The sequence below is a fragment of the Pan paniscus genome, chromosome 10 (assembly GCF_029289425.2).
Source record: "Pan paniscus chromosome 10, NHGRI_mPanPan1-v2.0_pri, whole genome shotgun sequence".
Lineage (NCBI taxonomy): Eukaryota > Metazoa > Chordata > Mammalia > Primates > Hominidae > Pan > Pan paniscus.
In genome coordinates, this window is record NC_073259.2 from 96059383 (window position 1) to 96072306 (window position 12924).

The 12924-nt window shown below is 37.8% G+C and overlaps 1 protein-coding gene across 8 annotated transcripts in view; it reads right to left on the bottom strand.

Moving 5' to 3' along the window:
* The window catches only part of C10H12orf50 (chromosome 10 C12orf50 homolog), a 50823-nt gene extending 40345 nt beyond the window's left edge, over positions 1–10478 (bottom strand). For 2 of the 8 annotated variants that reach the window (XM_008953708.5, XM_024931182.3), the window contains exons 1-3: positions 10406–10467; positions 8021–8140; positions 7558–7678 (exon numbers count right to left, since the gene is read on the bottom strand). In XM_008953708.5, the coding sequence (XP_008951956.1) occupies positions 7558–7678; positions 8021–8032 (133 nt within the window). In that variant the 5' untranslated portion in view covers positions 8033–8140; positions 10406–10467. Of the gene's footprint in view, positions 1–7557; positions 7679–8020; positions 8141–10134 lie in introns of all 8 variants that reach the window. The other 6 variants (XM_055095966.1, XM_003828325.6, XM_008953707.3 and 3 more) reach the window with 6 other exon arrangements.
* Between the last annotated feature and the right edge of the window lie 2446 nt (positions 10479–12924).

Sequence of the window (12924 nt, forward strand, 5' to 3'; positions counted from 1 at the left end):
ACTTGTTTTTGATTTTACAGGATCACAGGCAGAAGGGACTTGCCTTGTCTCAGATGAGACTTTGGACTGTGGACTTTTAAGTTAATGTTAAAATGAGTTAAGACTTTTGGGGAATGTTGGAAAAGCATGATTGGTTTTAAATGTGAGGACATGAGATTTGGGAGGGGCCAAAGAGGGAATGATATGGTTTGTCTGTTTCCCCACCCAAATCTCATCTTGAATTGTAACTCTCACAATTCCCATATGTTGTGGGAGGAATTCGATGGGAGGTAATTGAATCATGGGGCAGGTATTTCCCATGCTGTTCTCGTGATAGTGAGTAAGTCTCATGAGATCTGACGATTTCAAAAAGGGGACTTTCCCTTCACAAACTCTCTTTCTTTGCTGCTGCCATCCATGTAAGATGTGACTTTCTCCTCCTAGCCTTCCTCCATGATTTGGAGGCCTCCCCAGACATGTGGAACTGTAAGTCCATTAAACTTCCTTCTTGTAAATTGCCCAGTCTTGGGTATGTCTTTTGTAAATTGCCCAGTCTTGGGTATCTCTTTATCAGCAGTGCAAAAGCAGTGTAAAAGCAGACTAATATAGTGTGGTAGAAAACCTCAGAGAGCTAACAGGGCACCAGATCAAATAGAGTCTCTTGTTACATTTGGGAGTCACTGACATGTGGATCATATTCAAAATCATAAGGCTAGATGAGACTACCAAGAAAGTAAACAGAGAAAAAAAAGAACCAAGAACTAACTCTGCACATGTAAGAGATTGGGGAAAAGAGGAAGAACAATCCGGGGAGAGTGATGATAAAGCACTAGGAAGGTAGAAGAAAAACAAACCAAGTTTGAAACAAAAGAAAACAAATGTTAAAGACAGCTGGAGAGAAGGGTAGGTCACCTACAAAGGGAAGTCCATCAGGCTAACAGTGAACCTTTCAGAAGAAACCCTACAAGCCAGAAAAGATTGGAAGCCTACATTCAGCATTCTTAGAGAAAAAAAATTCCAACCAAGAATATCACATCCAGGCAAACTAAACTGCATAAGTGAAGGATAAATAAGATCCTTTTCAGACAAGCAAGTGCTGAGGGAATTTTTTACCACCAGACATGCCTTACAAGAGGTCCTGAAAGATACACTAAATACGGAAAAGAAAGACAGTTACCAGTCACTACGAAAACACACTTAAGAATGCAGACCAGTGACACTATAAAGCAACCACACAAACAAGTGTGCACACAAACCAGCTAACAACATGATGACAGGATCAAATCCACACATATCAATGTAACCTTGAATGTAAAGGAGCTAAATGCACCAATTAAAAGGCACAGAGTTGCAAGCTCGATAAAGAAGCAAGACCCACTAACATGCTGTCTTCAAGACACACATTGCACATATTATACAATGATACCCATAGGCTCAAAATAAAGAAATTGTGAAAAATCTACCAAGCAAATGGAAAACAGAAAATATCAGGGGTTGCAATCCTAATTTCAGGCCAAAGAGACTTAAACCAACAAGATTAAAAAACATAAACACATTATACAATGGTAAAGGGTTCAATTCAACAAGAAGACCTTACTATCCTAAATATATACACATCCAACACAGGAGCACCCAGATCCATAAAGCAAGTTCTTAGAGACCTACAAAGAGACTTAGATTCCCATACCATAATAGTGGGAGACTTCAACACTCCACTGACAGCATTACACAGATTGTCAATGCAGAAAAGCAAAGATATTAAGGACCTAAACTCAAAACTTGACCAAATGGATTTAATAAACATCTACAGAACTCTCCACCCCAAAACAACAGAATATACATTCTTCTCATCATCACATGACACATACTCCAAAACTGACCATACATTTGGACATAAAACAATACTCAGCAAATTAAAAAAAAACACACATCATACCAACCATGCCCTCAGGCCACAGCACAATAAATATAGGAATCAATACTAAGAAAATCACTCACTACCATACAATTACATGGAAATTAAACAACCTGCTCCTGAATGACTTTTGGGTAAACAATGAAATTATGGCAGAAATCAAGAAATTCTTTGAAACTTTTGAGAACAGATACAACATACCAGATTCTCTGAGATACAGCTAACTCAGTGTTAAGAGGGAAATTTATAGCACTAAATGACCACATCAAAAAGAAAGATCTCAAATAACAACTTAACATCACAACTAGAAGAACTAGAGAAGCAAAAGAAAACCAACCCTAAAGCTGGCAGAAGACAAGAAATTACCAAAATTAGAGCTGAACTGAAGGAAATGGAGACACAAAAAGCCATACAAAAGACCAGCAAACCCAGGAGTTGATTTTTTGAAAAAATTAATAAGAAAGATAGACTGCTACCTAGACTAATAAAGACAAAAAAAAGAGAAGATCCAAGTAAACACAATTAGAAATGACAAAGGGAGGCCAGGTTCAGTGGCTGACACCTATAATCCCAGCACTTTGGGAGGGCCAAGGCAGGCAGATCACTTGAGGCCAGGAGTTTGAGACCAGCCTGGCCAATATGGCAAAACCCAGTCTCTACTAAAAATACAAAAATTAGCCAGGCATGGTGGCGCATGCCTGTTATCCCAGCTACTTGGGAGGCTGAAGGAGGAGAATCACTTGAACCCTGGAACCAGAGGTTGCAGTGAGCCAAGATCGCACCACTGCATTCCAGTCTGGGTGACAGAGTGAAACTCTGTTTCAAAAAAAAAAAAGACAAAAGGGACACTACCACTGACCCCACAGAAATACAAAAACCTATCAGACACTAGTATAAACACCTCTATGGGTACAAACTAGAAAATTTAGAAGAAATGAATATATTCCTAAACACATGCAACCTCCCAAGACTGAACAAGGAAGAAACTGAATCCCTGAAGAGACCAATACTGAGTTCTATAACTGTATAAGTAAGAAAAAGCCTACCAACCAAAAAAAACCCAGGGCCAGATAGATTCATAGCCGAGTTATATCAGATTTATAAAGAAGAGCTGGTGCCATTCCTACTGAGACTATTTCAAAAAATTGAGGATGAAGGACTCCTCCCTAACTCATTCTATGAGGCCAGCATCATTCTGATACCAAAATGTGGCAGAAAGAAAACCAAAAAAAAAAAAAATTTCAGGCCGATATTCTCAGTGAACACAGATGTCAAAATCCTCAACAAAATACTAGCAAATCAAATTCAGCAGCACATCAAAAAGCTAATCCATCATGATCAAGTATGCTATATCCCTGGGATGCAAGGTTGGTTCACCATATACAAATCAATAAATGTGACTGACTACATAAACAGAACTAAAAGTAAAAACCATATTGAGATATGATTACCTCAATAGATGCAGAAAAGGCTTTTAATAAAATTCAACATCCCTTCATGCTAAAAACCCTCAATAAGCTGGGAATTGAAGAAACATACTTCAAAATAATAAGAGCCATCTATATAAAACCCACAGCCTACATCGGACTGAAAAAGCAAAAACTGGAAGCATTCCCCCTTGAAAACTGGAAGAAGACAAGTATATCCTCTGTCACCACTCCTACTCACCATAGTATTGAAAAGTCCTGGCCAGAGCAACCAGGCAAGAGAAGGAAAGAAAAGGCATCCAAATAGGAATCAAGGAAGTCAAATTATCCCTGTTTGCAGATGACATAATTCTATATCTAGAAAACCTCATAATCTCTGCCCAAAAGTGCTTTGATCTGATAAACAATTTCAGCAAAGTTTCAGGATACAAAATTAACATACAAATATCAGTGGCATTCCTATACAACAACAACATCCAAGCCAAGAGTCAAATCAGGAATGCAATTCCATTAATAACTGCCACAAAAAGAATAATATATCTAGGAATACAGCTAACCAGAGAGGTGAAAGATCTTTACAATGAGAATTACAAAACACTGCCCAAAGAAAGCAGAGATGATGCAAACAAATGGAAAAACATTCCATGCTCATGGATAGGAAGAATCAACATCATTAAAATGGCAATGATGCCCAAAGAAATTCACAGATTCGAAGTTATTTCTATCAAACTACCAATAACATTCTTCACAGAATTAGAAAAATACATTTTAAAATTAATGTGGAACCCAAAAGGAGCCTAAAGAGCCAAGGCAATCTTAAAGCAAAAAGTTCAAAAAGGGAGGCATCATGCTACCCAACTTCAAACTATACTACAGGGCTACGGTAACCAAAACAGAAAGATACTGGCACAAAAAAAGACACATAGACCAATGGAATAGAATAGAAAGTCTAGAAATAAAAGCCTCATGCCTGCAATCATCTAATCTTTGACAAAGGTGACAAAAATAAGAAACAGGGAGAGGACTCCCCTTTCAATAAATGATGCTGGAATAACTGGCTTGCCATATGTAGAAAATGGAAACTGAACCCCTACCTTATACCACATACAAAAATTGACTCAAGATAGATTAAAGACTTGAATGTAGGCCAGGCACGGTGGCTCATGCCTATAATCCCAGCACTTTGGGAGGTTGAGGTGGGTGGATCACAAGGTCAGGAGATTGAGACCGTCCTGGCCAACATGGTGAAACTTCGTCTCTACTAAAAAAAAAAAAAAATTTAGCCTGGCATGGTGGCATGTGCCTGTGGTCTCAGCTACTTGGGAGGCTGGGGCAGGGGAATCACTTGAACCCAGGAGGCGGAGGTTGTAGTGGGCGGAGATCACACCGTTGCACTCCAGCCTGGCAACAGAGTGAGACTCCATCTCAAAAAAAAAAAGACTTAAAAAACCCTGGAAGATAACCTAGGAAATACCATTCTGGATATAGGACATGACAAAGATTTCATGACAAAGATGCCAAAAGCATACAACAAAAAAGTTAACAAAAAGGATTTAATTAAACTAAAGAGTTTCTGCACAGCAAAAGAAACTACCAACAGAGTAAACAGACAATCTACAGAATGAGAAAAAATATTTGCAAACTATATATCCAACAAAGGTCTAATATCCAGAATTTATAAGGGACTTAACAAGCAAAAACTAACAACTTCATTAAAAAGTGGGCAAAGCACGTGAACGCTTTTCAAAAGAAGACATAAATGTGGCCAAAGCATATGAAAAAATGCTCAACATCACTAATCATCACAGAACCACAAATCAAAACCATAATGAGATACAACCTCATACCAATAAGAATGGCTATTTATTAAAAAGTCAAAAAATAACAGATGCTGATGAGGTTACAGAGAAAAGGGAACACTTATATACTGCTGGTAGGAATGTAAATTGGTCCAGCCACTGTGCAAAGCAATGTAGCAATTATTTGAAGAACTTAGAAGAGAATTACCATTTGACCCAGCAACCCTATTATCGGGTATATACACACAGGAATATAAATCATTCTACCATAAAGACACATGTACATGCATGTTCATCACAGCACTATTCACGATAGCAAAGACATGAAATTAACCTAAATGCCCATCAATGGTAGAACGAATAAGGAAAATGTGGTATATATATGCCATGGATTACTACACAGCCATAAAACAAGAATGACATCATGTCCTTTGCAAGAACATTGATGGAGCTGGAGGCCATCACCCTTAGCAAACTAATGCAGGAACAAAATCCAAATGCCACATGTTCTAACTTATAAGTGAGACCTAAATGATAACCCAAAGCGAGGGACAACAGATACTGTGGCCTAATTGAGGGTGGAGGCTGGTAGGAGGGAGAGGATCAGAAAAAATATCTATCAGATACTATGCTTATTACCCAGGTGATGAAATTATCTGTCCACCAAATCTCCATGACACACAGTTTACCTATATAACAATCCTGCACATGTACCCCAGAACCTAAAATAAAAGTTAAAGAAAAAAAAGAAAGAGAAATGAAGAGAATGTGTCCTGCAAGCTAGATAGTAAAATTATGTCAAGAAGGAAGGGGTGATTAAATGTGTCAAATCCTGCTCATGGTTCAAGTTACATAAGGACTGGAAATTGGCCGCTGGATTTAATAATGTGTATGTGACAGGTGAAAGGAGTGAATAAGCCTGATTTGCATGGGATTAAGAAAGAATGGGGGAAGGATTTGGTGACAGCAATAATAAATAACCACTTTGAGGAGAATTATTGCAACGGGAAAAAAACATGGGGTGGTAGCTTGTGAGAGAATAAATCAAAATGGAGAATTCCATAAATAAATAAATACATGTTTGTATACTGATAGAAATGATTCAGTAAGAGTGAATAATGTTTATGTAGAAAAAGAGGGAAGAATCATTAAATCAATGTCTTAGAGTAGACAAGAGAAGGCAATGTCTAGTTACCAAGTGGAAGGATAGGCTTAGATAGGAGTATGGATGATTCATGGTAAGAGCAGGGAAGAAGTAAATACCGATGCTACTAGGTGGGTGGATGTGGTGACAGAAATATGCAGAAGTTCTCTTCTTATTAAAAGTTTCTCAGTTCGTAAGACATAAAGTCATCATCAAAGAGGAGGTGGCAATGGAGGTTTAAGGAGAGGGAAGGAGGTACAAAAAGCAGTCTGGGAGAATAGGAATGAACTGGGGGAGTACCATGTAGTGTTATTGGCAGTCAGCAGTAAGGGCTCATTTGAGATTTGTGATCATGAATTTAACCCAACCAGCATGGTTGTGTATTTTTCTGCAAATACAAAAATTAGCTGGGTGTGGCGGTGCGTGCCTGTAGTCCCAGCTACTCAGGAGGCTGAGGCATGAGAATTGCTTGAACCCGGGAGGTGGAGGCTGCAATGAGCTGAGAGCGCAGCACTGCACTCCAGCCTGGGTGACAGGGCGAGACTCCGTCTCAAAAAACAAACAAACAAAAAACCATTCCATCAGAGAAACTTGGTGGCCATAGAAGGAAAGTAGAGTAGTTACAAGCATCAGGGAAACCTAATAGCCCCACCTTCTTCAGCAAGGTTCTTACCATTCACTGGTTTACACTGTGGTGTCTTCTGTATCCATTTCCCAGAACCAACTTTAAGGTACACCACATGGTAGAGTCTCAGTACCATTTAGTTAGACTGAATTGTGCCACGGCTTTTGTAGCAATGGCATTGCATTTTTTCCACAATTAAAGTGTTAGAAAGAACCATCACACATAGCTGTTCTGCTAGAAACAGAAGTGTGTAACCCAGATCCTGCCCTTGCTCTCTCCACCTATGAGATAGCTTTCTGCACATTCACAGAGACCACCAGTGAAGGTATGACCTCTAAGCTTGGCTTCAGTTGTGCGATACTTTGCTGAGACACAGACTCGTTCTATTTAGTGAGGTCAGTAGCTGTCTTACTTTTCATATGAATAAAATCCATTTTAGATACACATAGAGAAAGTTTAACTTGCTCTTTGTTCATTTCATCTTGTTAGTTACTTAATGGTTCATTCTAAGCTTTCTCTCATCTCATGTAGAATCATTCCAAATTACCCATTGGCTATTAAATTGCATTGCTCACCTTGTCATACTTTTTAAATGTGTCATTCTATGCTGCTACTCCAAAACCAGATTAGAATATGGTAAGTCTATGTTACTCAAAAAATGTACTCACTGCTACTTGGTGGCAAAAATAATCCATTGATATTTCGAGGTTTGCTGTGATAAAAGATACAGCTGATCTTCACACAACCAAGAGGCTGAGTTTCCCAGAAGCATGAAATGCTGCAGTTTTGCTAGATAAAAGGAGATTGGGGGAAATGTAATGATTAGATGCCATATTTACAACAAATACAATGTGCTACAATACAGCACAAGGACACAAAAACAATTATAGTTAACTGATTTAAGATCATGTGTGTCTTCCAGCTTTCAGTGTTTCTAAGCCCTGCTATTCAAAAGATGGAATGGGTATTTCTAAAACATGTTCCTCCATTAAGTTGAAAAAATTGCAAAATGCCTAAAATCAAATAGTAGAAGGAAGAATGATTTCTTCCATATTGTTTTGTAAAAGTATAATTCAGCATTATTGAAGGGAAATACTTTTTAACAAAAATGATGACGCCAAGTAATTCTACCTGCATTTCCATGTGTCTAAATCTGCAAAGTGGATCTAAACATTTCCTCTCTCTCCATAATGAGCACACAGTGTCACTGCCAAGGGCTTCTTCACAGTGTCGGAATCGGCACTGGGAACCCTAAAAGAAAAAGTAAACAGTGTAGAAAGCTCAATATGTTGACATTAGTGTTCAACAACAATAGGTTGCTAATTAGTTAAACGAAATATGAGTAGATTACACTAGAATCACAAAGATATACACTATCAATTTTAGGCCATAAGTCTAAATTTTAGCAAATTAGTCTAACTTTAGTGAGAAAGCAACAAGATAGTCTAATGGTTACATAGTACAACATGCCACAAATCACTGATAAAATGCTACCTTTTGTTATTCGTTAATCCATATGGTTCACTAGGAATAGAGATGTAAGAATCCAGTGACACTTTGATCACAATTCAATGACAGAACAACTTAATTTCTCTTTCGGAAGAAAGCCAGATGAAATTTTTAAGAATCTCTACCTACATTCTAATTGTGAAAATGATTTCTATTAATCAATCCTTTTATTAGATAATCTGTTTTCTCAGTCTGTGGAGATACTGTTAAGTTTTTATGGAGCTTAAAATTTATGTTATTGTGGAATTTTAATTATTGTATTATGATATACTACATTAAATATATGTGCTTTGTGCCTTTGGCTTAGAAAGATAAACAATTGCCTATACATATACTCACTGACTTGTTAATATGCCAACAAAAGTAGATGTGGATTGTTTTAATGGGCCGCTATTACTTCTTAAAAATTCTATGTTCTTTTAAATGTAAACGCACATTTGGTAAAAACTACAAGCCCCTGTTGTGTGGGAAGAGAGGTGGATAACATTCTTCCCTCTTTTGACACATGTTCCATGGTCGTTCTTTATCTTTTATCTCTCTCCTACTTCCATCTTCACTCTCTCCCCCTTGTTAAAGTAGATCCATATACTCTCATAGCACGGGTTAGTAGGCAGGGGTTTTCAAGTCAATAAACTGGTATTTCAAACCCTGGGCGCCACCACTTGCCCATTGTCACAAAGTTAATACTTAACTCATACTCTGTGTGCTTCAGTTTTCTCATCTGTATACAGGAAATAAAAACTACTTTCCTTACAGGTTAGCTGTAAAAATGATGTGATATAAGGTATTGTGAGCTATTATTATTATTTATTCATTTAATTATTTACTGGTAACTTACTCATTAGCCACTGTACTAAGTACTTGGGGATACAGCAGTGAAATAGACAAAACACTCTGCCCACCTGGGACATGAAATCTGTTATTATTCTTTATTATCCTAGCATTTAATCTAACAGGTAATAGAAGTGAATCCAATTTCTGTGGTCAGAGAGGTTGACTCCATTCAGGTTTCCTAACAGAGAGGAAACACTTGAAACCAGACATATCATCTTTTTCACTGGATTATTTCTTGCATGAGCACAAAGCTCCAAATATTGAGTTTCTACCTTTATCTGGTTTTACTAAGATCTATACATCCTAATACATTGGAGGAATTCTCAGTTTTTCCCATTTAACTTTATAAAGTTTAATTTATATGTGGCCAATTTGTTTATATTAATTTTCTTTTTTAATGATATTTAAATATTTGTTATTACTTAGACTTTTGACAGAGGAAAATTCAGTAATTGGGTTAATAAATTTCAAATAGGAAAACATTTATTACACTAAGTTTGACACTTACCTGAATTCAACTATTTGAATTATAATGACTGGAATCATATTAACTAAAACAATATCTTGTAACATATGATGTTTTAATATTAGGAATTTAATGTCTCAAGGTGTCATAATATGGGCAAAAGTGCCACATGAAGATTCAAAAGCTATAGACATATAACTGGTATATATAAGGGTAGTTTCAAACAAATAATAATTTTAAATTATCTCAGATTTCTTCAGAGAAATTCAGTATGTCAAAAATACATGATAAGCTGTTACTCCAGATTTTACATATATAAGATATCTTGCAAGAAAATAGTAAATTTTTGTTCAGCAATACAAGTTATTGCCATATCTTCCTTCATTCTACTAAAAAGATTAAGCATGTGAAGTACTGTCAATTGTACAATATTTACCTTTATGCATGTGGAATTAAAAAAGAAATAGCAGTCATTCCCAACTTCTGCCATTTTCAACTCTCTTGCTGCTAATCCAATGGTTTTCTTTTTTGAAAAATATATATGAATTTCAGGAATGCAAATACAAGAACTATCAGTGTGTAAGGGGAAAAATAATTTCTTTTCCACAGTCTTTCAGGCTATCAGTAGTATTCCTTTAAAACTGACCTCCTGTTGACAGTATATTACGCAATAGATAATTCTTAAAGAAATTTAAATTAGAAGATACCTTCTCTAGCTTTGCAGAAACGCTGAAAGTGATTGCTAGTAAGCACACAAACTCAAACTCAAACTTCTAGAATTTTCCTCATTGTTACCTAATCCATTGTTTGCTCATCATAAATGACCTCACATGTAACTGTAGGCCAATGTTCACTCAGGTAAACTACAGTTTACCTGAGTGAACACTGTATTTCCCTTACTCAGTTTTAGCATATTAACTACAAAGGACTAGCAAAAATAAAATAGCATATTTTAATCTTTCAATGTTCTGGTTGAATATGGACTATAAACTAGTTTATACTTTTATAATAGAAAGTGATAAGTATTTCACAAGTAAACAGCTATTTCTAAATCTTCGTTTCTATAGAGGTTTTGGGAATAACACTAAAAATTTGCCATAGGTAAATGAGCTACTCATATTCTAAGATAATAAAAACAATTATTTAAATATGTACTCTCTACTATCCATTGATTTGGGAAAAATCATATTCAAATTGTGATATATTAATACGTACCTGAAAATATATTGGGCTACTTATTCATCTTGTGGCTATATTCCATTTATTTTTCATCCATCATAAAAAGAGGAATATCTTCTTCCTATAGCAGAAAGTTTCCAGAGTGCTTGAAGGCTTTGAGAATTTGTCGAAAACAAGGGAAATACTCTGATTTCCAAAATGAAACATTTCAATCAGCAGTTATTTATATCTTCCTCTTAGTATCTTTAATCAAATAATTAAAACCCAGCAGAAATTAATAAAAAATATTCCTCATAAATGTATTAGTCCGTTTTCATGCTGCTGATAAAAGCATACCCAACTGGGAAGAAAAAGAGGTTTAATTGGACTTACAGTTCCACATGGCTGGGGAGGCCTCAGAATCATGGCAGGAGGTGAAAGGCACTTCTTACACTGCGGTGGCAAGAGAAAATGAGGAGAAAGTAAAGGTAGAAACCCCTGATAAACTGATCAGATCTTATGAGACTTATTCACTATCATGAGATTAGCATGGGAAAAACCCCTACCCATGATTCAATTACTTCCCCCTGAATCCCTCCCACAACATGTGGGAATTCTGGGAGATACAATTCAAGTTGATATTTGGGTGGAGACAGAGCCAAACCATATCATTCCACCACTTGTCCCTCCAAACTTCATGTCCTCACATTTCAAAACCAATCATGCCTTTCCAATAGTCCCCCAAAGTCTTAACTCATTTCAGTATTAATCCAAAAGTCCACAGTCCAGTGTCTCATCTGAGAGAAGGCAAATCCCTTCCACCTATGAGTCTGTAAAATCAAAAACAAGCTAGTTACTTCCTAGATACAATGGGGATATTGGTATTGGGCAAAGCCACTGCAAGTGGGATAAGTTGGCAAAAACAAAGGAGTTACAGGCCCCCTGCATGTCCTAAATCCAGCAGGGCAGTCAAATTTTAAAGCTCCAAAATGATCTCCTTTGACTCCAGGTCTCACATCCAGGTCATGTGGATGCAAAAGGTGGGTTCCCATGGTCTTGGGCACTCTGACCCTGTGGCTTTGCAGGGTACAGCCTCCCTCCTGGCTGCTTTCACAGGCTGGCATTAAGTGTCTGTGGCTTTTCCAGGTGCATGGCACAAGCTGTCAGCAGAGCTACCATTCTGGGGTTTGGAGGATGGTGTCTCTCTTCTAAAAGCTCCACTAGGCAGTGCCCCAGGAGGGACTCTGTGTGGGGGCTCCAGCCCACATTTCCCTTCCACACTGCCCTAGCAGGGGTTCTCCATGAGGTCCTTACTTCTGCAGCAAACTTTTACCTGAGCATCCAGGTGTTTCCATACATCTTCTGAAATCTAAGTGGAGGTTTCCAAACCTCAATTCTTGCCTTCTGTGCTCCTGCAGGCTCAACAGCAATGTGGAAGCTGCCAAGGCTTGGGGCCTGCACCCTCTGAAGCCACAGCTCGAGCTCTATGTTGGCCCCTTTCAGTCATGGCTAGATTGGCTGAGACACAGGGCACCAAGTCCCTAGGCTACAGACTGCACAGGGACCCTGGGCCTAGCCCATAAAACCACTTTTTCCTCCTGGGCCTCTGGGCCTGTGATGGGAGGGGCTGCCGTGAAGGTCTCTGACATATCCTGGAGACATTTTCCCCATGGTCTTGGGGATCAACATTAGGCTCCTTGCTACTTATACAAATTTCTGCAGCTGGCTTGAATTTCTCCTCAAAAAATGGGTTTTTCTTTTCTACTGCATCATCAGGCTGCAAATTTCTAAACTTTCATGCTCTGTTTCCCTTTTAAAATGGAATGCTTTTAACAGCACCCAAGTCACCTTTTGAATGCTTTGCTAAGCATTCAATCTTCCAGATTCAGCAATACCAGATACCTGAAATCATCTCTCAGGTACTTTGTTCAAAGTTCCACAAATCTCTAGGGCAGGGGCAAAATGCTGCCAGTCTCTTTGCTAAAATATAATGAGAGTCACCTTTGCTCCAGTTCCCAACAAGTTCCCCAACTCCATCTGAGACCACCTCAGCCTGGACCTTATTGTT